A 26,111-nucleotide genomic window follows, 5' to 3' on the forward strand; every position below is an offset into this window, starting at 1 on the left:
TACATATCAGAATCCAGTCACTGATAAGTCCAGTAGTTACATCAAAAAGTAGAAATTGAACAAAACAACTGTTTTAGGCATTATTTTTCTTTCTCACAAACTTTAAAAAAGGTCACTGGGGGTAAGCTCTTTGTTGACATATGTACAATGGGAAAACAAGTACAGGGACAGAACAGGCTGTGTGATGGCAATGTATTACACCCTCCACCTGATAAGTGACAAACTAACTGCAGGTAGTTTCCAACTGCAAGAAGTCCATGTTCATATCTGAATTAGCTTCTGCAATATGAATATTCTACATATAATATTTATTTTTGGTAGAAAGTAGTTAGTTTCTGCATTACTGTAAGCAACTGGCAACATGACCACCAAAAGAATGGAGATGTCTTTAGTTCTCTCCATGATTAGATAGTTCACGACAATAAGATTATTTCAACACAACACTGATTGAATTTAAGATCAAATTACTTTAGTAGGTTGCAAAATTTAACACCCAAATGTTCTAAAAGACAAAAGACAGGTATGCTGTTGATCTTTTCAATGCATTTAGGACAAAAGTCAATGTCCTCCATAGAAAGAAACATGCAATACAATGAACTTCACACAGATCAGTTGAAACAAAACACAAGCAATTAAAACAGTTGATGAAACATACAGATTCCATGATAAGGGAATGGATAAATTCTGTGAATGTTCTCGAAAGTTTAGTATAGATGAGTTCCACAGTTTCCTTGACGTTGAATCTGTCTTGTGATCACATCACAACTTCTAAACATTACATCTGTGAGGGAGTCAACTTTTTCTGGCATTTGTATAAATAGTTCATTTATTAAATATCAGGGCACCTTAGAGACACAATGAAGCATGAACTGTCCTTGACTCAATGTTGCAATTTCAGCAATACATATAAAAGCAAAATATTCTGAATGCCAGCTACAAAAGAGACAAAATAAATTGATTTTCTGTCTGTGGTCCAGTTTTTTGCTATCTAAAGTACTTTTCTTTTTAAATTTTGTATGTTATTTTACAAGTTTTACTTTATCCTTTAGCACTTTAAATTTAGGGTTAGAGCTTATCTTCTTGTAAAAGATTGCCAGGAGTTCCACTTCAGATTTGTAGTTACTATCACCACTCTCAGCGTAGTACTGGGATAGAACCTGCAAGAGTTTGGATACATGTCAACTGAGACAAAGTAATTAATTTTTTTCCTGAAAAACATTTTTGTCAAAGCACTTCATTTTTTTAATTCATCAGGAATGCGGGCCAATAGATAGTTAACTGCTCGACTTTATTTAAACTTTAAACCTTGATTTAGCATTCATGCAAATTGTCCAGATGACTGCAAGGTAAAACATTTTGACAAAATTTGAATTTTCTCAGCAATACTCATTTTTCAGTACTATCAAAACAGTCGTGTTATTATGTCATAGGCAAAATAACTATCTAAAGGGAAAAAAAGATCAATTTATTATGCAGGATTATTTGTTATTAATAATTTCATATTTTGTTTCCATCTTTTGTAATTTAGTATCCATAAGTGAACCTTACAGCTATCATATACACACATACCTTTTTCCGCAATTTTTTAATAGAAATTTCGTGCTCTGGAGACTGCTTTAGAACAATTTTGATTGTTCTTTTCCAGTTGAATTTCCCTTAAAAAAGATAATAATGTATAACATATAAAGCTCGGCACTACAAACTAAAGGCAAATGATCTAAACAGAATGTGCAATGCATTATCTTCCAGTTTTAGAATTTGTTTGGATCCAAATCCACAAAACTTTGGATGAGCTAGTCATTTGGAAAGTGCACCCTCTAATTTATAAACAACTAAAAAGAACACTTTATGCAAACATGAAAATATATACTTTTTTTAAAAATGCTGAGCATGTGTGGGCCTTGCTGAGCCCATAAAGAAGGAAAAGATATTTCTTTTGTCAATAGTAGCAACTTGAGTGAGTCAATACATTGAGTCAACACAAACATTTGAGTGATAAACCCAAATTTCAAGTCAGTAGTGGAAGTTATCATATTTTGAACCAGATGTAAACTGAAGCCCGACATCCTGCTCAGGCTAATATATACTATTCAATGAAGAGCAGAGAAGTTCTCCCTGTTGTCCTAAAATTATCTGTTCCATTATTTCACTATTCCTTGTGGGTTCTTGTTCTGTGCGGGTTGGCTCCTATGCTTCCCTCCAGAGTGGTTAACTAACCAGGGGCAGCACGGTGTCTCAGTGGTTAGCACTGCTGCCCCACAGTGCCAGGAACCCGGGTTCAAATCCACCCTCGGGTGACTGTTTGTGTGGAGTTTGCACATTCTCCCCATGTGTGTGTGGGTTTCCTCCGGGTGCTCCGGTTTCCTCCCACAGTCCAAAGATGCGCAGTTTAGGTGGTTTGGTCATGCTAAATTGCCTGTAGTGTTCAGGGATATGTAGATTAGGTGGGTTATAGGGGATGGGTCTGGATAGGATGCACTGAGGGTCAGTGTGGACTTGTTGGGCCAAAGGGCCTGTTTCCACACTGTAGGGATTCTATGATGAACTTTAAAAGCATTGATTTTATAATATGTGGGAATATTTGAAATTTGAAGGAGATGCTAAATAAATACAAGCTCTCACAGCAATTTTCTAGATGTTGAGAAACTAAGAACAGCAGATGAGGGGAGAAATTTTGGGGGTGAATCGTACCAGCACTTGGGAGTTAGTGCCAAAATTGGGAGAGCTGTCTCAGACTATTTAAGCAACAGCCAGATATAACCAAACTCATGGAATCGTACCCGCAACAACGACTCAGACACTAATATCACTATCCCTGGATACGTTCTGTCCCACCAGCAAGACAGAACTGGCAGAGGTGGTGACATATTCGGGAGGGAGTTTCTCTGGACGAAGAGACCTCCTGCTGATTATCACATAATGTCCTCCCTCAGCTCCTGATCTCATTACAGCCTTGGTTCAAACAAGGACAAAGAGCTGAATTTCAAAGGTGAGGTGAGAGTGAGAGTGACAGCCCTTAATATCAAGGCTATATTCAACCACGTGTGGCATCAAGGAGCCCTAGATAAACTGGAATCAATGGGTATCGGGGAGGAATTCCCCGGCAGTTGCAGTCATATCTGAAACATAGGAAGATGGTTGTGGTTGTTGGAGTCGGTCATCTCAGCTCCAGGACATCTCTGCATGAGTTCCTCAGGGTAGCACACTAGGCCCAATCATCTTCAGCTGTTTCATCAATGATTTTCTCTTCATCTCAGTTCAGAAGTGGAGATGTTTGCTGATGATTGCACAATGTTCAACACCATTCACGATTCCTCAGATACAGAAGCGGTCCATGTTCAAATACAACAACATGTGGACAATATCCAGGCCTGGGTTGACAGATGGCAAGTAATATGCATGCTATACAGATGTCAGGCAATGACATGTCCAATAATACAGATAATCTAACCACTGCCCCTTGGCATGCCATAGTACTAACATCACAACCTCTCCACTATTAACATCCTGGGGGTGGGGGGAATGATGAGGTCACCATTGACCAGAAACTCAGCTGTATAAGCCATATAAATACGGTTGCTATCACTGCAGTACAGGCTAGGAATACTGCAGCAAGTCGCTAATCTGCTGAACCAACCCCCCAGTAAAGCCTGTCCAACATCTGCAAGGCAAATGTGTGATGGCACACGCCCCACTTGCCTTGATGTGTGTAGCTCCAACAAAACTTAAGAAGTCTGACACCATCAAGGACAAAGCAGTCCGCTTGATTGGTACTACATCCACAAGCATCCACTTCCTCCACTACCAACACTCAGTACACACTGCTACACTGCAGAAATTTACCAAAGATCTTTACACAAAACCTTCCAAACCCAAGACCACCTCCATTTAGAAGGACCAGGGCAGCAGATAACATGGGACATGGGACGATGACCACCTGAAAATTGCCCTCCAAACGGCTCACTATCCCGGCTAGGAAATATGTCACCGTTCCAAAATCCTGGAATTCCCACCGAGCGGTTTTGTGGGTCCACCCACAGCATGATGATGGCAACAGTTAAAGAAGGCAGCTCATCACCACCATCTCGAGGGTAATTCGGGGATGGGTAGTAAATGCTGGCCAGGGAGTAGCCCCACATCTCGAGTGAATTAAAAATAGCTTTCTATAAAGGACACTAAATATCAAAGCCTAGTGGAGAGAAGTGTCTCATACCAGTGTACACTAGTTGCATGCAATAAATCTAAGACGGATAACACTTTACCACATAATTTTTGAGGTAACATATGTTTGCCAAAACATTTCTAATACACAATGTTCTCATTTCTTGTTGCTACCATCTTTGAGGTGCAAGGCCTTTTTATAGGGCTTCCTTTTGTTAGATCCAGGACTTCCATCTGCTGGGCCCCTATTGGGAGTGCCGACAACAGGAACATTGAGGGAAAGAAGGAGGGAGTAAGGAGGTGGGCTGGGAGAAGGAGGGAATGAAAGGGGAGGGAGGAAGGAGAAAACTGCAAGTGGTGGGAATAGACAGGAGTAGGGTGGTTGGAGGTAGGCTGCTGCAAGTGGTGGGAGTGTGGAGGAGTGGCTGCAAGAGCTTTGGGACGGAGGAGCGTGCAGCAATAATCTTGGGTGGGAGGGAGAAAGGAAAAAAGAAGGCTGCAAAGGAGAGACAGCAGTTTTTAAATTAAAACTCTAAATTAAGGACAAGCTTGCCAGTGTGGGGATAATGATTTACAAATCAGAATAGTCGAAAGAAGATACAATCGGACAAAATCTTAACTATATTTGGCTAATATTTCAAAGCTGGCATGAGGAAAAGTTGGAAGAGGAAGGGTACATGGGTTACATTCCAGGCAGAAGGGATAACGAATTGCATTAGTTAAATATCCCAGAGGTGAACCCTCCCCAAATCTTATTCTATCTTCTCCTTGAGTAAGTGTAAATTAGATTAGCTTGAAGAAGGCATATGGGAGAGAGGTGCAGCAAGAGGGGAAGGTCTTATGGTGCAGTGGGTAGTGTTACTGTCTTTGACCAGAAACTTCTGCCACAGAAGCAGTGTAGATAGTGTGGCCAAGCTAGTTGAGAATCAACTTATAAATCCTTCCAATATATTTAAGGCAGGCGGAAAGAACAGCAGAGTCTCCCGGTCAGCCATATTTAATGCAGACTGATGCCTCTGACAAGAGGCTGGGGATCTGCTGAAGGAAAAAAACACACTTTGGAAACAGACACAATAACAGTTTGTCTCATGTCACTAGACAGCCTCAAAGTCCAAGTTTATTTGAAAAGGCAATACCCTTGGAGGACAGGATCACTGCATTTTTAACATTCATTGCAATTGTTAGTCACATGGCATTAGCAAGTGTGGGCTTCAGCTGGAAAATGTGCATTTTTGTTCTGTTTTATTGCTACCTGAATGAAGGCACAATGATAAACAGTAACAGTGTCACAAGAGGCTATAACCCAGGCTAGAAATGTAATGTAAGTCAGGTTAATTATGTTCCTTTGGCAGCAAGGTCCAGCAACAACTGTGCATTTGAATTTAATCTGATGATCACCTTTTAGAGCTTTTTTTAGTAAGCACATGTTCAGTGGATCAAAAGGACAACTCCAGTGCCAGTAATAGAAGAGAAGGCTGAGCTGGGTGTGGATGGTATAGGGAAGGTACACAATCTCTTTCACAACAGATTTCAAGCTGAGAGCTTTAAAATTACATTGCACAAAGAAAGGAACAACTTTAAAATGAATAACAAATCATCAACCTAACCCAATGAAACAAAGCTTTGTGCAGTATAAGCAGAAACATGTCTTTGTGTTCGAACTTTTTCTGACAATTCAGATGAAAATGCTCACAGATACCAACGATGTAACATGACACAGAAAACATTTAGAAAAGCTTATATCTGAAATAACGATTAAAAACTTTCAAGGAACAAAATACCTAAACAACGGATCATGCAGTGTAGTCAGAAAGTTGTAAGATTTCTAATGTCGAAATACCTTGCTTTACTTCATTATCTTCTTCCATTTCTTTGGCTTCTGGAATTTCCACTTTCTCCCGTTTTGAGTTGGGTTCACCTGTTTGGAGTGCAAGCAGAGTAGCAGTGAGTCAATCATAAGCTTCTACTCTTGGATAAAAAGAAGATTAAATGGTTCCTGCTGTGACAGCCTGAAGAATACCCTTGCTGACAGCAAACAGCAAAATAAAGAGAGGATGGCATGTTTGTCTGGGTGATATCTCCAGGATTTAATAGCTCTGCTCCAGAGATCACAAAGGAGATGGTGGGGGCATACAGGCTTATCCTGCTTCTGAAGGCAGAGGAGGAAGCTAGCCTTCACAACAAAGCAGGGCTAATGGTATTAGCACAGAAGGATATGGATCTAATATCCAGAATCATTTGATGACCTGCTGAGAATGGAGAAGGTGAATGGCATAAAAATCCACAGGATAATATCCCTCTGTACTACAATGCTTCAGTGCAAAGAAAAACCCACAGGCAAAGTATGTTACTGAAAAGACTTAGCTTGCAATAAAGCATTACATGGTGCAACGTCTTCTCAGGTGCAGATAGCTGCCCCTTCATTCATAGCTCTTTGATCTTCACTTTGCAAGAGAAGAAAGCAAACAATATCCAGGAAAGGTCACACACCGGGGCGTGTGCCCTACCCTCAGTCTTAACGCAGGTGGAAGATGTGAACTTGGAAATTGGCAATGTGTCAAAATAGCTTGGGGAAGCAATGGAAAAAGGGTGAAATACTAATGGTTGAAACTTGCCAGAGCTTTGAGGAGTGGCTAGCTCATTTTTACCCATTCTTATTCTCATTTAAAAAGCAGCTAACAGTACGTAGCATATAAGATGCGAGCTTCACAAATTGACATCTCAACGATAGGGTCAGTACCAGAGAAAGGGAAAGAGGCGACAGTATTAGCCTCAGAGGCCAGCACCATCATGGTACTCTCCCCATGCACCGGCTGATCGGTCATGTATCAAATAGTTAGCACAAGTTGAGCAGTAGGTCATGTATGAGTAGGAGCACACTACAATGGAAACTGTGCATTGTCTCCATCAAGAGGTGAAGGAGAACACCAGTCATACTTGGCTCACTGGAGATGCCGACCCTTGGCAATTACACACAAACCATGTACTTATGGGACCAGCAAAAGGAGATGTGTGGATACCTTGCTGATGCCCACAAGGCTGTGTAGGAGCTTGGAAAAAGATGGAGGAGTCCATACACGTCATCTTTCGACTGACTGAATGCAAGAATATCACCACTGACAGTGGCCAACTTCATGACGGTTCATACTTGCCAACCAACTAGTGAGTGTAGGAACAGAAAATTAGCATCTACAATATTCAGCAGCGCTGTAAGTCCTATTGCAATGATGGCAGGTATGTGCACAGAAGCATAGCCAGATGCTCTCTCCCATTCTTGGTTAGTAGTCACATATAAGGGTACCACAGGAGGGTAGAGGAAAACCTACCTGTTAATGAAGGGACTTCTCAAAGCATCCCTGGGAACTGCTCCCACTCTGCCCTAGTTCCTCTGCACTGTGCCCCACCTGAAGGCCAAGCCTGCCCTTACACTGATATACTGGCATGTTCCTTATACAGAAGACGGTACCCACAGGCATCTCCTTTGCCAAAGCAGTAAAAAGAGGAGCTGCCTTCACTTTGGCCTCAGTCACAGTGAGAGCACAATGCAGAAACAAGCAGAAAGTACAGAGATTACACTAGCATCACAATGGAATGCAGTTGGGCAAATTTCTTTATGACACTGTTAAATTCACAACCTTAAATTGAACAAAGACAACATGGAGTAGGTCACAGGCTTTGTGGCAGTCCAAAGCATACAGAGGGTCACCAGCGGCTGGAAGAGCATAAAATGCTGGGGGTCAAAATCCTGACATGGGATGGGTAATAGGAATGTAAAACATCAGTGGAGGAGTAATGCATGTGGGTCAACAATTGAATGAAAGCACTACCTCTGGTCTCACATGGGTCATACCGCTACCTAGATTGTCCTGCAATAAAGGATAACACAGGCATACCTGCTGATACAAACAGGTAAAGCATTTGGAGTGGCCTCAGCACATGCCCATCATAGCTGCCACCAGACAGAGCTGGATAAGTCACTTTTGGTGGTTGCACACTTGTTTCATACATCAAAGAATTGAAGCCCTTCCTATTGACAAATGGCCCTAGCTCTTGCAATGGTGTTTTAATGACACCATATGCAGTCTACCATCCGCTCCACAAGACAGAATTCTTACACTGAGGCAAGTCTTACAGTTCTTTGGATTCATTGTGACAAATGCTTTGGAGTCAGCTGCCACCAGATTGGGCAGTAGTGGGGTCTAATGTCCTAATGTCACCAGATTAGTAATCTAAACTGCAAACTGGGTTCAAATTCCACCATGGCAGATGGCGAAATGTGAATTCAATAAAACTCTGGAATGACGATTAGTACAATTGCTTGTTGCAAACACCATCTGGTTTACCGATGCCCTGGGTAAAGGAATCTGCTATCCTTATCTGTTCTGGCATGTAAATGACTCCAGATCCACAGCAATGTGGCTGGCTCTCAACTGCCCTCAATTACCAAGCCGACAATAATACATGGCCGAAAAAAAATATGCTGGCCTGGTGAGTGACATTCAATCAACCAAGCTCCTAAAAGTTGTAACTGTCTTGGATGGCTGATTGTGAAATCTTACATATACAGGAAGAATTCCATGCAGGAGTCTGCAGAAGACCTGGAAGGATCCTATGCATAATTATTCAGCAGGGCTGTCACTAGCCATACTTCTGGGATGACCTGCTGCAAAATGCATAGCCATCAGAGTCTGGCTGCTCTAATAGATCAAGAATGCTGTCCTTTGGCCAAATTACCCATATCATACCCCTGCCCTTCAGTCATTGCAACTGGATAGATTACTCACAGTCTTGCACCTCCATGATCCACCCAACTGCTGCATAAGTAAACCCCAAGTCAGAATGCACCCTTCAATACAGAGTTGCACAGATCAGTGTAAGTGACTCCAGCAATGTCGCCCAAAACGAGGAACACCAACACTTGATGCACCTCAAAATGACAATTTCACAATACCAGCTCTCCAGCTATGCACGAGATCATCCTTGCTGCCTCCCCCCTTAATGCTGGTCACCGTACTCTTTCTTAATTTTAACAGACAATTGATTTCCAATTTGCAACAGTCTCAGGTGAGTTGCAGTAACGCTGACACAGAGTGGGACCTGTGTGCCATTTGTCAAATCTCACTTAAGTGAAAAACTGGGGCCATTTACAAAGCTTAAATGCTTACCCATTTCTGCTCGAAAACCTACTTGCAAACAGGAATATTTTGGGAAAGCTGGCCCAACACACAGTTTCTAAATTTCCATGCTCCCTCCGCTTCCAGAGGGACAGAAAAGCTCCAACCATTGGCTTGGAGTTTTCATGGGCTTTTCCCATTATCTTGCCTCAACCGTGAGGAAACAATTACAGTGATAATGCAAAATGGAAGTTTTCAAAGATATCTCCCTGGAATTTCTCCTGAAACTGTAGAAATTTAGTTGAATATCTGTAAATATCAGAAGACATTGACTGCTGAATAAAATGCAAGAATTTTGCTGCTAACACAGTAGCAATTCGCTGGATTATTTCTCGTACCTCAAGATCCAAAACACTAACTACATACCTTCACTGGATGTTTTCTGTTTACGCTTCTTGCCCTTCTTGCTGCCATGTGCATTTTCACTGCCCTCTTGTTCACAAGCCTCTGCTTGATTGCCATTTTCCTCCACAATATGGGCTCCATCTTTCTCGCGCAGTTTTTTAAGTTTTTTCTTTTTTTCCTTCAGTGTTTTATTGGGTTCCTTTGCTTTAGAATCTAGTTCAGGCTTCAAGGAATTTTTACATTCCTCCGAGTTTAAGAGTTTCTTTCCTTTTTTGGATTTTTTCTGCCGTTTCTCTTTTGCATCCTGTTTGTCTCCTTCCTTGTCTTCACTTTTGACTACAGGTGCCTGGTTCTGGTCTACTTCCACAGATTCTGCTGGGGCCACACCATTTGGAGTGTCATTTTGCATAGGTTGCTCTTTATTTTTATCCTTAGTAAAACAAATTTAATTTACTTCGATAGCATGAATAATTACATTACAGAATTATCATATTACATACTGGAACATTCTCAATAACACATGCATATTCCTACCACATTACAAAGTAGTGCTCTTAACCTGCTCCATGGTCCAGAGCGGATGCTGTTTTGTCAATTTTGCTTTAGAAGATGTCAAATATTCCAGCATCCATAGCTCTTTGGACAGCCAATTCTAGATTTTCACTATCCTTTGTTTCCTGATTTCACTCAACACAGCTCAAATATAAAACTTCTGCTCTCTTGTTCCAGTGATAAGAACTCCAACTTCACTAGTCTCTCTTGCGAGTAAAGCATTTGATCTTTGGCACTAGGTAATGAATCATCTGTCACTTTTCAGGTGACCTTGGTAAACTTACAAAAGATGCTCAAACTTTGATTTGCCTTTCATTCTAACTATGGCTGAAACAATGTTTTGCCAAAGTTAAGAATTAGCCCCTTGCTTTCCTATTCCTTGTCTGATTCACAAAACCTAGGATTCTAAATACATTTAAAAATTGTTTTGTTAAATACTTGAATAAACAAAACAAAATACACTTAAGTCCAGCTTCCCTTTAACTATAACATTCTCAAATTACTTCCTTGAGGATTCAGTCTTATCTTTACATCCGGCAGTTGTAAATTGAGTCATGTGCCCAATTTCAGCTTCCTTACCCACAACTACTCTGTCTCCAAACTACTTTCACCAATGCCATAATACTGGTAGTGTTGGCCACTTAAATCGTCGAGGCTTATGTCTCCGATGGCTTCCCTGTTGATCTTTTTTGCATTAAGTCTCATAACTAGGTCCAACAGTCACCAAATCCTACTGGTTCTCTGCATTTCCAAACATGTTGATTTCAAAATGTTTGCCCTTTCTTGCATACCTCTTTATGGTATCACCGCGACCCTATCTTGAAATTTCTTCCCACTTAATACCCATATTCACCCAATGCTCCTTCAATACGAGATTTTAACATAGCTGTCAGCTTGGTTGAGTTGACCAAAGATTGAACCTGTAAATTTCCTGGGCTGCGAGTTTGCTAACAGTCTGTCACAGCAGGCTGCAAAGGGAGTTGTTATAGTCTTCCCTAGAGGGAACTGTTGGAGGATTTGAGAGTATCCAAGAAGGTAAGGAAAGTCCCAGGAACTACAGCACACACAATCAGTTTAACATCATTAGTGGGTAAGGTATAAGCAGCATGAATCGGGAAAATAAAATCAAACAAGCACTTGGACAGTTTTGCATTAATAATGGAGAGCCAGCACAGATTTGTAGAAGACAGACTGTGCTCCACTAATTGAATTAAACTTTTGATGAAGTAATAGAGAATGTGGATGAAGGGAATGCTGCACATATGGAGCAAAAACAAAGTTGCTGGAAAAGCTCAGCAGGTCTGGCAGTATCTGCGAAGGAAAAAACACAACTAACGTTTCGGATCAGGTGACCCTTCCTCAGAACCCGTATGTATGAATTTTGAACAAAGCATGCTGATTAACAAAACTGGAGTTCATGGAATAGGAAGATCGGGATTGGTAAAATTGGTAAATGGTTGTTTTACAGAGAGAAGAAAATGGATGAAACAAAGTTCCCCAAGTTCAATCCTCGGGCAAAAATGTTCTTTCAATATATTAAAATTATTTGGATATTGAAATAAAGGACAAAATTTTAACATTTGTTGATTGTATCAAATTTAAGCGCTGTGGCTCACAGAGAGGATAATAGCAATGGATTACACCAGAACATAGTTAAGATGACAGAATGGGTGACAAGTAGCAGATGAAATTTAGATCATACGGCATAGGAGTGGAAGTAAGGCCATTCAGCCCACCAAGTCCACTCCGCCATTTAAATCATGGGTGATGGGCATTTCAACTCCACTTCCCTGCACCCTCCCCGTAGCTCGATTCCTTCTGAGATCAAGAATTTGTCGATTTCTGCCTTGAAGGCATCCAACGTCCTGGCCTCCACTGCACTCTGTGGCAATGAATTCCACAAGCCCACCATTCTCTGGCTGAAGAAATCTCATCTCATTTCTGTTTTAAATTTACCCCCTCTAATTTAAAGGCTGTGCCCACGAGTCCTAGTCTCCCCGCCTAACGCAAATAACTTCCTAGCGTCCACTCCTTCTAAACCATACATTATCTTGTAAGTTTCTATTAGATCTCCCCTCAACCTTCTAAACTCTAATGAATACAATCCCAGGAAATTTAGACAGAAAAATGTCAGATACTTTTTCTAGCAGAAGGGAAGAGGAGAAGAAATATAGAATAAATGGCATAATTTGAAACAGGGGTCAGGAACAGAATGATCAGTGGCTGTACATGCACATGAAGGCATTAGGACACGGAGGGATAAGTTAGCAAGGCATATTACATCCTGAGCTTCATCAATAGAGATATTAAAGTACATAAGCAAGAAGTAATGTTGAACCTTTAACAATGTCACAATTACTGTCCTCACTGTAGGAAGGACGCAAGGGTCATCAAGGGCTTACAGAGAATATTTAGGGGAGATTTGATGGGTGATTATGACATGCTTATCTAAGGTAGACAAAGCAAAGCTGTTCTCATTAGTGGATGGTAAAAGCAGTAAGGGGAATAGATTTAAGGTTTTAGGAAAGAGACACAGCATGTTCGAAGGGAGAATGTATTTATTGCTGTGAAAAATAACGAATGATTTCAAAAGAAGCAACGGAGGGAAATAAATTTATAGAACTATGGAGATAGACCAGAGGAATGGGACTGACTGGATTACTTTACAGAGTCATCATGTACTTGACGGGTCAAATGATCAAAGAATCAGAGAATCATACAGCCATACAGCATGGAAACAGACTCATTGGTTCAACTCGTCAATGCTGACCGGGTTTCCCAAACTAAACTAGCCCCACTTACATATATTTGGCTCATAAACCTCGAAATCATGTACCTGTCCAATTGACTTTTAAACGTTGTAACTGAACCTGCACCAACCATGTCCTCTGGCAATTCATTCCAGATACGAACCACCCTCTCTGTGAAAATATTTCCCCTCAAGTCCCTTATAAAACTTCCCCCTCTCACTTTAAAATTATGTCCTCTGTTTTGAATTCCCCTACCCCAGGGAAAAGACCTTTGCAATTCAGCTGATCAATACCTCTCATGATTTTATAAATCTCTATAAGGTCGCTCCTCAGGCATAATAGGAACCTGCAGCTGCTGGAGAATCCAAGGTAACAAGGTGCAGAGCTGGATGAACACAGCAGGCCAAGCAGCATTTTAGGAGCAGGGATGCTGACGTTTCGGGCCGAGACCTATTTTCTGTTGAAGGGTCTAGGCCCGAAACGTCAATAGAAAATAGGTCTCGGCCCGAAATGTCAGCTTTCCTGCTCCCAAGATGCTGCTTGGCCTGCTGTTCATCCAGCTCCACACCTTGTTTTCTAAGGTCACCCCTCAACATCCTACACTTCAGAGAAAATAGTGACAATCTATCCTTATAATTCAAACCCTCCAGTTCTGGTAACATTCTTGTAAATCTCTCCGCACTTTCTCCAATTTAATAATATCCTTCCCGTAGCAGGGCGACCAGAACTGTACACAGTACTCCAAAAGCGGCCTCACCAATGTGCTGTACAGCTGCAGCAACTCTGATAGTCAATGCTGTGACCATTGAAGAGAAGTGTGCCAAATGCCTTTTTCACCACCCTATCTACCTGTGACACCACTTTCAAGGAACTACGTACCTGAACCCGCAGGACTTGCTATTAAACCGAGGACCATACCATTAACTGTGTAATCCTGCTTTGGTTTGTCTTACCAAAATGCATCACCTCATATTTATCTAAATTAAATTCCATCCACCACCCCTTGGCCCAGCTCATCAAGATCCCTTTGGACTCTTAGATAACCTTCTTCACTATCCTCTATACCATCAATTTTAATGTCATTCGCAAACTACCTATGTTTCTTATATTCTCATCCAAATTGTTTATGTAAATGTCAAACAGTGGACCCAGCACTGATCGCTGTGGCACACCACTGGTCACAGGCCTCCAGTCCAAAAAGCAACCCTCTACCATCACCCTCTTTCTCCAAGCAACAAGCCAATTTTGTACCAATTGGCTAGTGGTCCCTGGATCCCATGTGATCTAACTTTATTAACTAGTCTACCAAGTGGAACCTTGTCGAAGACTTTGCTGAAGTCCACGTGGACAACATCTACCACTCTGTCCTCATCAATGTGCTTGGTCGAGTGCTCAACAAACTCAAGTTTGAAAGACACGAATTCCAGTGCACAAAACCATGCTGACTGTCCTAATCAGTCCCTACCTCTCCAAATGCATGTAAATCCTGTCTCAAAATCCCTTCCAAAAACTTACTCACCACTGACATCAGACTCACTGATCTACAGCCCTCCGGCTTTTCAAGGCAGTCTGTCTTAAATAAAGGCACAATATTAGCCACCCTCCAATCTTCCAGCACCTCAACTGTGGTGGTCTCTGCTACAGTCCTTACAATTCCTTCCTTAGCTTTTCACAATGTCCTAGGATACAGTTGATCAGGTCCCAGGGACTGACTGACTTGTATGATTTCAGATCTCCAGCAGCCCCTCTTCTGCAATGTGGACTGTTTAAGACATCACTAATTATTTCCCCAAGTTCCCTAGTTTTCCTGTCTTTCTCCACAGTAAAAACTAACTCAAAATATTCATTTTGTATTGCATCTATTTCCTGTGGTTCCACATATAAACAGGCTTGTTGATCTTTAAGAAGCCATTTTCTCTCCTTAGTTGCTTTTTTTTTGCTCTTAACATACTTGCAGAATCTCTTTTTGACTTATTCAGTGATAATTGTGATTCAATACCTATGACTGCTTCACTGCCAATCCTCGAACTTTCCAATAAAGCAAGAAAACCAAAGCGCATAGGAAATTCTGTTTTGATCTAAGGTCAATTGCAGGTGATCTATTGGAGTTGGAATAGCAGTTGTGCATGTTGACTTACCTTGCCGAGAGCAGCAGCAAAGACATCCCAAACTTGCTCCTGTAGCGTCTCGTTGTAGATCTGCAAACTGTTTTTCATCCAGTTCTGCAACAGTGGAAAATATATAAATATCTCTCGATGTATTTTCTCCATGTGTAATTTATGTTGTTTCTGAAATTGACCATTGCTACTAAGTCAATTCTTCAAATTTTCACTTTTAACACTAAAACCAAAATATTGGTGCACCTAGGTATCAGTTTGCTACAGATGCAGAGACGCCTTAAAATGCTGAACAGTTGTAAACTCTTGTCTGAAAGTGCAAAGAATGCAAGCTTCAAGGTCCCTGACCAAAGATAGGCTAAAAATGAAAGTAAAAGCTGGTAAAGTTGCCACTGTCCTTTGGACTACAGTGCTGCTTTCTCATTAGAGAGATGGATGACGGTTGGTGGTTTAATCTGAGGGTCACCACACCTCAGGCAAGGCGACAGGTTGAGAAGGACAGTCCATCATGGTAATCTCAGCAGTTGCAAGAATTGAATGAATGCTGTTGGCACCAGTCTGCACCATAAACTGTTCATCCAGCCAACTGAGCTACCCGACACTAATAATAATACAAGTATGTTGCATCTGCTCTGTTGAAACACTATATTATTGACATTGTGAATAATACTGTGGGAGATATCCAAGTAATGGCTCCAATTTTAAAAGATTAAGAAAGCGACTTCCACTCCTCACATATTTGCATTAATAATTCCCAATTTAACCTTATTTCATGTTACCTATCACAACAAAGGACACTTACCTAAACAAGCAATTGAAATTCATACGCTCTACATTTGCTGTTGTTCAGCAAGTGACAACTGAGAGTACAGAAAAGTAGTTTTATACAGTAAATGATGATGGAATGAGAGATTTGGTTTACCCTGGGGAGTCTGTTTAAATTATATGCTTTATGAAAATTATTGCTTTACCAAACATTTTGAAATATCCTGTAGGAAGCTTTTTCTATCTTATAAACTGTTAAAATTCACACAAGTACTACACAATTGCAGAGTTTGATGAAAATGCATCTTGGTAAATATGTTACAATATGGATGTGAGATTGCTCGCTGAGCTGGAAGGTTCATTTTCAGACATTTCGTCACCATTCTAGGTAACATCATCAGTGAGCCTCTGACGAAGCGCTCGTGTTGTGTCCTGCTTTCTATTTAAAATCCGGTTATCATTAAACAGAAAAGTTAAAGTACACAAACCTGAAATTTGATTTTTTTTCGAGGTATGTTGTCATACGAATTCATTTGTTCCAGAATTTCACGCACCTTGGGGCTAACATTTGATTCATTCATGACTTGATGGACTTTCTAGATACAGGAAAAAAGACCAAAGTTAACAATCTACAGCTCTCCTCATGGACCAGACCAAATTCTCTTCAAGTATAATCAAGGAGATAGCCTAGACCCTAAATTTTTCTTTTTTAAAGGCTGTAAGGTGCTGCATTCCAGAGGTAATTTGATTGGTTATGTTACTCGGCTTTAAGCAAAACACACTTTATTGTTAGTCTACAGATAAAATGCGAACAAAGAAGAACTGGTCTAATTTCAACTCTTATGGAAAAACTTAACTGATCAATAGATCATTTAACTACTAAACAGCAACTGTTCCACTACCATAATATCCCAGAAATACATGGCAAAGGCAAATTCAGTAAAACAGATTCTCTCATATACAATTCTAGCAGCAAAGAAAACTCCAGATTTTAGATGTAATAGAGACAGACAGTTTCCATAACTGGTAAGTACTCAAAGCTAAATTAAAACCCAGGTAATGTGGGAACCTGACTTCACCCATTCGTGTTGCTTCTATGATAGAATCATAGAATCTCTAGAGAGTGTGGAAGCAGGACATTTGGCCCATCGAGTCCACACCAAACAGCATCCCACCCAGACCTTCTTCCCTAACCGAAACCCTGTAGCCCTGCATATCCCATGACTAATCCACCTAGCCCGCACATTCCTAGGCACCATGGGGAATTTAGCATGGCCAATCCATCTAATCTCCCCGTCCTTGGACTGTGGGATGAAGCCAGAGCACCCATAGGAAACCCACACAGACATAGGGAGAATGTGCAAATCCTACACCTTAAAAAAAAACCCAAGGCCTAACAAGCTACTTACTAAATTGGCTTGAAACAGACCAGTTGGCACCTCTGTTTCAATCTCTCTTCATTAAAATAAAGGACAAAGTACACCTCTTAAAGCCATAGTCACAACTCTAAAACACATACTGCCTTTATTAACTTTTACACATCATGTGTCAGACACAGTTCAGTTCCTGAAGAGTCACATTTGACTTGAAATGTTAACAGTTTCTCTACCCACAGCTGCTGCAAGACCTGCTGAGTTTCTCCAACACTGTTTCTACATAAGACCCACTACTACAATCATCTGTAACAAATACAAACAACCAAAAATTGCAGTAAGTAATAGTAAGAAAATATAACCCCTTTTTTTTTTTTAAAATCCCTGCACCTAAAGCAGCAGTATGACTAAGCAGAAGAGTTGTTTTGAATTTCCCCTCACGGGTTACACACCTCTGGAGCAGAGGTAGGGACAGAACCACTATGCCACAAAAGGTCCCTCCTCAAGGGACTGAATAACCTTTTTACCAATCATATGTTTAAACCTGAAAGTAACAGAATCCAACTGCAATAATACTGGAGTCATATTAAACAAAACTATATATACTGTAAACACAGAAATCATTGCTTCGTTTCAAAGAGGCTAACTAATTTACTGAGAGATAGTAGGAACTGCCAATGCTGGAGTCTCAGATAACAAGGTGTGGAGCTGGAGGAACACAGCAGGCCAGGCAACATCAGAGGAGCAGGAAAGCTAACGTTTCGGGTCTGGGCCTTTCTTTCAGCTTTCCTGCTCCTCTGATGCTGCCTGGCCTGCTGTGTTACTCCGGCTCCACACCTTGTTAACTAATTTAGTGTGCTTCCCAAAATCATCTGTTTTGATTTCTCAAATGACAGCTGAAACTGCGGGCATGTGCACATAGATTTCTGAACGTAGCATTCTGAAGTCAGTTGATCAGAATGGTGCATAAGAAATTCTTGAACACAGATTTATTGCTTCTATTAAATCCCCAAATAATACTCACACAGGGCCTTTTGGTCTTACTTGACGTAATAAAAATGTAATCAATAATATTATGTAGAAACTTTCACACGACTACCATTAACAACATAAAATATGAATAAGTTTTGATTACAGAGTTAAACAGCCCACTACAACCAATAAATTTTTTAAACGTATGAACTACTGCAAAGTTGAGTTCCTAGAAGCATACGAGGAGCAAGATGCAAAGGAAGATTTACTTACCTCTATCCATTGTTGTTGTTTCACATCTCCTTTTTTGGCCTTGGCTTCAAATCCTTTACCACCATACTTTTCATCTTCACTAATGCATTTAATATGTGCTTTGTAATCCTCACCCCTATAAACAGTTGAAGACTTCTTTTAGGAGGAATGTCAACTATTATTTTATCTCAATTATGTAGGAGGGAGCTTTCATTTCATAATTTCATTGAGTGGAGCCAAAAACATACAGCATAGATCTAAAAAGCATTCTTCAAAGCTGTAGCTGCAAAGATTGAATAGTTCAGCTTCACAAATTCCAACAGAACATTGAACTGTATGCAGTGCTATCAATTCAATCATTTTGCAACTATCAATCATTAGATATTAGTAGCAGTAGCGCTGGAGGGGCTGGCACAACGTACAAGCTGTACATAAGCAGCAGCAGAAGTAACAAATTAAAGCTGAATCTTAGAAATAATGAGACTGCCAATAGGTGATCTCAGATGAAGAAGATCAAAGTAAACAAAACAGGAGCACTTACTAAAACTATAGAACACAACACATGTACAAGCCAAAGCTTCTTACGTAAGAATGACAAATACTTACCAAAAGTCCTTGCCACAGTCAATACATGACAAGCACGGGCAATTCCGACAACTGTTAAAATGTTTTTCCACTTGAGCTTTCTTGACAGATGCTCCACATCCATTACAGATGAAGACCACCATTTTGTTTTATTCTAGGTCCCTTCTCCTTATACACCACAAAGCAATACCTGTAATACGAATAAATATAACTGTCAAACAGAGGAATAATCAGTTCCAATACTCTATGCTGATTTTATCTTATGCTTACAGTTGGCTTTACAATAATGGATGAATTCTGTCATTCTCACTTTTGTCCAGATTTCTCCCAAGTCAGTCCTGATCAAAGTCGCTGACCTGAAACATTAATGCCGTTTTACTCTCTCCACTGATGCTGCCTGACCTGAGTATTTTTGGCATTTTCTGTTTTGCTTCAGATTTCCAGTATCTGCAGTATTTTGCTTTACCAATTGATAGAAAAGTGGATCTATTATAAAAGTTACAGAGGAGTTAGCAAATCATGAGAAAGGAGCAGAAGGTGTTATTAAAGCTTACTTTCAACAGATAGCAAAAATGTTCTTGAGCAGGTAAAGAGGGAATTTCAGTGTTTAGGTCCTAAGCAGTGAGGTTTGAGTGCCAGAGAGATGAAGAAAATCTGGCATACAGAAAAGGCTAGAACTGGTCAAGCACTGAAGGGCTGCATGGCTGAATCAGGAAAGAGAAACAGGAAGAGGTAACGTTACTTAGAGATTTCAAAAATCAAGGCCTTGTTAGGCCAGGATGCTATGTATATCACAGGATAGGAATGATGGGTGAACAGATCTAAGTAGCTGAGTTATGGGTAAGTTCAACTTTATAGACAGAGTAGAAGTTGAATGGCCACTCCGAAGTGCAAAGAAATAGATAGGTATAGGGATGGATAAGGATTTCAGAAGCATTTATATCTGCTTTTGGCAGATACACTATGTTACACAGATGAAAGAAAGTGCTGTCAGCAATGGAAAAGGAGACGTCTGAAACTGCGGGAGGCAATGACAATGTGATAATGTCGCTGGACTAGTTATCTGGACCCCAGGCTAATGTTATGTTTTATTATGGGAGAATTTGATAAAATATACAATAAAAAGCTGGCCTAATAACAACCATGGAAACATTATTGATTATCATTTTTTAAAAACTGCTTCACTGAGGGAAGGAAATCTGCCATTCTTACCTGAAATAAACTAAAGAACTGCAGATGCTGGAAATCTGAATTAAAAATAGAAATTGCTTGAAAAACTCAGCACATCTGGCAATATCTGTGGAGAGAAAGCAGAATTAGCCTTTAGTTACAATCCTTCTTTAGATCTGTTTCTGCATCATTCTTACCTGACTGCCCTAACTTGTCTCCCGAACCACAACAATGTGGTAGGCTAAATGCCTTCCAGACTGGCCTAATAAATCATGCAGTTGTACCAAACCACTGCAAGGTTTAAAAGGAACAAAATTAAACAAGACAGACAGAAAACACAGCCCTGTCAACCCTGCAAAGTCGTCCTGAACTGCATCCGGAGCTTGCCCCAAAAATTGAGACACGTGTCCCATGGATTGGTCAACCATAGTCATACTACAGAATCATACCTCAGAGATGATATCCCACATACCACAATCACCATTCCTCAATATGTCCTGTCCCACCAGTAAGACACAGCCAGCAGAGGTGGCAACAGTCAGCAGGGAATTTTCAAGACAGCTCTTGGCATTGACTCTAGATTCTATGAAATTTCATAGGCATCACCTTGAACATAGGTAAAGAGACACGCTGCTGATCAGCATTATCTCTCTGCCCCTGCTCACCCTCCCCGCCCCGTCCAAAGCACTACATCCATGCTGTCGTACAGGCTTCGTGTGGCATTGTAGCCCAGCAGCAGAATTATATTCAACCACATTCTGCAACCTCATACCCCCACTCTACCGCTATCACGAAGCCAGGGGATCAATCCTAGCTCAATGAAAAATGCAGAAGATTATGTCGAGAAGCACACCAAAAATGAGGTCCCAAATAGTGAAGGTACAACACAATACGAATTGCATGCTTTGCAGCAGAAGTGGCATGAAGTAAACAGGGCTAAGCAATAAAGCAACCAAAGGATCAGATTTAAGCTTCTCAGTGCTGCAACACAAATAGTGGTGATAATTAAACAAACAGGAGATGGAGGGTCTACAAACAGCCTCATCCTCAACAATGAGGAATCCCATCACATCTTCCCTAAAGGCAAGGCTGAAGAATTGCATCCATCAAGCCGGAAGTGCTGAGTGGATAATCCATCTCAGCCTACTTCAGAGGTGCCCAGCATCAGGAGAGTCAATTTTCAGCCAATTCAATTCACTCATGTGACATCAAGAAGTTGCTGGTGTCACTGGGTGTTGCAAGCGTTTTGAGCACTGACAATATTTCAGTCAGACTTATGCTCCGGAACTAACCCAGCTGTTACTGTGCTGCTGTACAAGACTGGCATCCAGCCAATAACATGGGAAATTGCCCGGGGAAGTCCCGTGTACAAAAAGCAGGACAAATCCAGGCCAATATAATAAGATAATAAAATGTGAGGCTGGACGAACACAGCAGGCCCAGCAGCAAAGGAGCACAAAAGCTGACGTTTCGGGCCTAGACCCTTCGTCTCTGATGAAGGGTCTAGGCCCGAAACGTCAGCTTTTGTGCTCCTAAGATGCTGCTGGGCCTGCTGTGTTCATCCAGTCTCACATTTTATTATCTTGGATTCTCCAGCATCTGCAGTTCCCATTATCACTGATACAAATCCAGGCCAGACAGTTATTGCCCTATTATTCTAGTCATGATCATCTCAGCAATAACCTGCTTGCTGATGCTCAATTTGGGTCTGCCAAGGCTACCCGACACATAAGAGCGAGCAGATATCATGAGATGAGGTGTGTCTAACTGGCCTTGACCCCAGGACAGCAATTATTGACACCTACATTGAGACACTGACTACAGTTCAAAAAGATTTCATTGACCAAGAACAGTAGCAGGGACTGCAGGAAACATTGGAAATGGGGGTCGTGGGGTGAGGGAAGAGAGAAAAACAGGCATGGACACTTCACTGGTTGGAGTCATATCTGGCACAGAGGAAAACGGTTGCTGTCAAAGGTCATTCATCTCAGCAGAAGTTCTTCAGGGTAGTGCATAAGGCCCAACCATCTTCAGCTGATTTAACAATGACCTTCACCTGATCATAAGATCGAGGTGGGGCATGCTTATTGACAATTGCACAAGGTGCAGTAAAATCTATATCAACTCAACTACTGAAGTAGTCCTTGTTCTTATGCAACAAGGCTTGGACAACATCCTGATCTGGGTTAACGACTGTCAAATAACATTCATGCCATACAATAACCACCTCCAACATGACAGAATCTAACCATCACCTTTTGAGATTAATGGCGAAACCCCCACTGTCAACACCTTGATGGCGGTTACCACTGACCAGAAACTGACTGAATCAGCCATAAACACACTGAGACAACAAGAGCAGTACAGATGTCAGGCATTCTGCAAAGAACAACTTAATTCTGGGCTCCCAAATGCCTGCTCACCAGGTACAAGTTAGGAGTGTGATGGAATATTTTACACTTGCCTGGATGAGTGCAGCTCCAGCAGAACTCAAGTAGTTTGACCTTATCCAGCACAAAGCAGAACACTTGATTGGTACCACATCCAACACTTTTAACCTTCACTCCTTTCACCAACATACAGTAGCAGTATTCTGAGATAATGGGAACTGCAGATGCTGGAGAATCCAAGATAACAAAGTGTGAAGCTGGATGAACACAGCAGGCCAAGCAGCATCTCAGGAGCAGTATTCTGTGCTACTTACAAAATGCACTGCAGTAACTCACCAATGCTCCAGTAACAGCACGTTCCACACTCATAAGCTCTATCATCTCAAAGAACAAGGACATCAGAACACCACCAGTTGCATGTTCCTCTCCAAATCACACACCACCAGTTTAGGAATACAAATACTGTATCTTCACTGTTGCTTGGTTAAAATCCTGGGACTCCCTGCCTAGTAGCAATATGGATGCTCCTATATTCCAAGGATCACAGCGGTTCAAGAATCCTATTCACCACCACCTTCTCTAGGGCAACAAGGAGACCTTACAGAAATTTATAAAATAAACAGCGGTATAAGAGTTAATGGTACTTGTCTTTTCTCTAGGATGGGCAATTTGAACACTAGGGGGCACAATTTTAGGGTGAGATGAGAGACTTAAAAAAGATGCAATTTTTTTTACATAGAGGATGGTTCACCTGTGGAATGAACTTCCTGAGGAAGTGGTGGATGTGGGTACAATTATGATGCTTAAAAGATATATGAATAAGCACATGAATACGAAAGGTTTGAAGCGATATGGACCAGGAGCAGGGACTAGTTTAGTTTGGGATTATGCTTGGCTTGGACTAGTTGGACGGAAGGGTCTATTTCTGTGCTGAATGACTCTAAAAGTAAAGACGGGCAACAAAAGCAGGCACAGTCAGAGATGCCCAGATCCCAAGAACAAATAAAAGAAATTCAGCTAATGGTCAAAAAAAATGCCAGGGTAACATCAAGAGTTCACTTTTAGACAGTGAGGCCAGAGTGAGGGATGGAGTCTGTGAAGAAGAACCAAAGATGACAGCTTTGTTCTTCCCAATATTCAACTGTTAAGTACTTGACAGTTATAGCATTAGGCAGTTGACAGTTTACAAGTGTGAAAATTAAAACGTCTCTCAATGAAGCTGAGGGCTTGCATTGATGGGCAGATGAAAGTAGAACTGCTTCAGGCTAACTTGGAGAGAGACTGGGTGATGTTCACCACAATTCAAAGTTGCACCAAATTGAGGAATATGAAATCCAATTTCCCATCATGACACTGATAGCCTAAAATCAACATTAAAAGTATTACTGTCTCAGGTTGAGATTGTGGGCTCAGGTCCCAATTTGGAGACTTGAACAGACATAATTTAGTGGTTTCTCCAAAACTGTTGGTAGTGCCATTTTTGAATTGAAACATTGAACTAAAGTTGCACCTGTTTTCATGAGAATGTAAATATCACAAGACCCCACTCTGAAGAAGTAAGTTATCACTCAGTTAGCACTTATCGTGCTCTGAATTTATTGACACCTACATTGAGACACCAACTATAGTTCAAAAAGATTTCATTGACTCTAAAGTAATTTGGATTGACTTAAGGTTGTGAAATGCTATTTTTTTAAAAAGAAGAATTACAATTAAATAAAATTATTAAATTACAGAGACTGAAACTATCAAGTCATCTTTAGGTACGTTTATACATATGCCAAGCACATGGAGTGGAAAGAAATGCAAAGAATAAAAGTTAACTCAAGGCCGGGGGGGAGCAAAGAAGCTGACTCTTCAGTGGGTCCTTACTGAAGGAGGAGTGCAGCCGCCTGTTGGAGGTGTATTTCTTTTTCATTCGAAACAGGGCCTTCGAGTTAAGTAAATGATTTACAAATGACTTAAGCACCTTGCTTAACTTGCAGCAAGAAGCCAGACAACTTCTAGAATCGACATAACAAAAAAACAGGAACAGTCTGAAACGAAACGAGTTACCTGTTACCCTTCAGCTCCACTCGCTGCAGCGAGCTCCTCAAACAGACCCGCTGCTCCTCACCCTCCTCCGGCAGCCCCAGCCAACCCGAACGCACACGTGTGTGGTACCGGAAAAACGAGATGCAACGCTCCGTCTCTTCCCCTATCTCCTCCGCCCCAATACTGAGGTTCCGGGTGCCGCGTTCCTGTGGAGCTCACCGTAAAAAGGGAGAAGGGAATAGAGATGCCAGAGAGTGGGGGCCAGGGCAGGACGGGCAAGAAGAGAGCGCGGAGCCTGTAAACAATTAGGTAAAGAACCTTGCCCGGGAATGGAATGCGGCCCGATCCGGGCAGGGTTCCAATTGTTTGTTGCAATTTGTTGTAAATGGTTATTGCCCAGTCAGGCGAGGAGATGGCTCCTTTTACTCTGACCTAAGCGACCAGGAAAAGCGTTCCGGGGCGCAACAGCATCAGTTGGTTCGACTGCTGTCCTCCACCAGCCTCCCGTCTTCCTCCAGTTTGCATGTTCCGCCATCCACTTGCTTTGTGCCTTTCCCGTGCTAGTGCATCTAGGCCCCGAGTCCCTTTTATTAATTGTTGTCCTGGAAACTGAATCGGAAAACCTCTCCCCTAGCTTGGCAGTGATTACAGGGAGAAAGGATGGACCATGATTGAGGATCAAAATCTATTGCAGAATGAAAATCTATTCAGAAGGAAAGTGGAATGGAAAATGGAAATCCCTTAGCTTTTAATTTTAATTTAAAAGGTACAATGATGATTAATGATGACTGGTTAAATGTATTTATCTCCAATCACTTTGTGGATTTTATTCTAATTTTGAAGTGTTTCACGTATTCTATCAGTTTTTTGTTGTTTTTTTTCTACTGGATGTGAATAAGGGTATAATGACTTAAAGGATTTATCTTTGGTGAGGATTGCAATATGTCAAGGAAGCTGCCTGCACAGACAAGATAACCGTAGCATTATTCACAGCAGTCTGTCTGCCGAGTAACTTCACATGTCGTTTCTCACCAACAAACCGAGATCTAGTCCGTCTGTCTCTGCATTAACAACATTTAATGTTGTTTACATTATTACATTTAACATTAAATGTTAAACAACATTTTAATCCACCAGATTTTTCCTGTTATTCTTCTGGCACGGAATGTTTTAAGCAGAAAACGCTGGAAATTACTGGACAGATGAGCAAATATCTCTGCAGGGAGAGCAGCAGAGTTTACGCTTCAGGTCGATGACCATTCATTAGAATTCGCAAAAGTTAAAGATGTTTAAGGTTTTTATTCAGTGAAAGGATGTGTTAAAGAACAGAAGGTCAGGGTCTGATGTCAAGAGGGCATTTAAGTGACAAACCTCTTACAGGGTGTGAAAGGCTTCAAAATATCTGGGAGACACCGCATGTTACTTCTTCTGGGCCACAGTCTGGGCAAAACTGTGGAATAGAGGCAGGTAG

The 26,111-nt window shown here is 41.2% G+C and overlaps 2 protein-coding genes across 4 annotated transcripts in view; one reads left to right on the plus strand and one right to left on the minus strand.

Annotated features, from left to right (window-relative positions):
- Positions 1-24,987, minus strand: lyar (Ly1 antibody reactive homolog (mouse)). 2 transcript variants are annotated; one of them, XM_059645634.1, is made up of 10 exons: positions 24,662-24,987; positions 20,259-20,343; positions 19,068-19,236; positions 18,483-18,597; positions 16,353-16,460; positions 15,121-15,204; positions 9,702-10,110; positions 6,002-6,079; positions 1,570-1,655; positions 1-1,157 (listed from the first exon to the last, which is right to left on the minus strand). In XM_059645634.1, exons 3-10 carry the CDS (start codon positions 19,187-19,189, stop codon positions 1,020-1,022), a joined length of 1,140 nt encoding a protein of 379 aa, XP_059501617.1. In that variant the 5' UTR covers positions 19,190-19,236; positions 20,259-20,343; positions 24,662-24,987; the 3' UTR covers positions 1-1,019. The 2 variants fall into 2 exon arrangements, with proteins under 2 accessions (XP_059501617.1, XP_048375717.1); XM_048519760.2 differs by lacking the exon at positions 20,259-20,343 and having other exon boundaries at positions 24,662-24,983.
- The window catches only part of zbtb49 (zinc finger and BTB domain containing 49), a 24,288-nt gene continuing 22,891 nt past the window's right edge, over positions 24,715-26,111 (plus strand). The window contains exon 1 of one of the 2 annotated variants that reach the window (XM_059645628.1): positions 24,715-25,406. The gene's annotated coding sequence lies outside the window, so the exon portion shown is untranslated. The remainder of the gene's footprint in view (positions 25,407-26,111) is intronic. The other variant, XM_059645624.1, reaches the window with a different exon arrangement.

Source organism: Stegostoma tigrinum, chromosome 1, assembly GCF_030684315.1.
Source record: "Stegostoma tigrinum isolate sSteTig4 chromosome 1, sSteTig4.hap1, whole genome shotgun sequence".
Taxonomy (NCBI): Eukaryota; Metazoa; Chordata; class Chondrichthyes; order Orectolobiformes; family Stegostomatidae; genus Stegostoma; species Stegostoma tigrinum.

What these genes read in the sequence shown, in the direction of transcription:
- lyar (XM_059645634.1), bottom strand. Translation starts at nt 19,189, where the DNA reads ATGGTGGTCTTCATCTGTAATGGATGTGGAGCATCTGTCAAGAAAGCT. An exon ending in GACTGTGGCAAGGACTTTTG is followed by an intron (nt 18,598 to 19,067) that starts GTAAGTATTTGT and finishes AACTGTTTATAG; the next exon opens with GGGTGAGGATTACAAAGCAC. An exon ending in TTAAAAAATTGCGGAAAAAG is followed by an intron (nt 1,158 to 1,569) that starts GTATGTGTGTAT and finishes AAACTCTTGCAG; the next exon opens with GTTCTATCCCAGTACTACGC.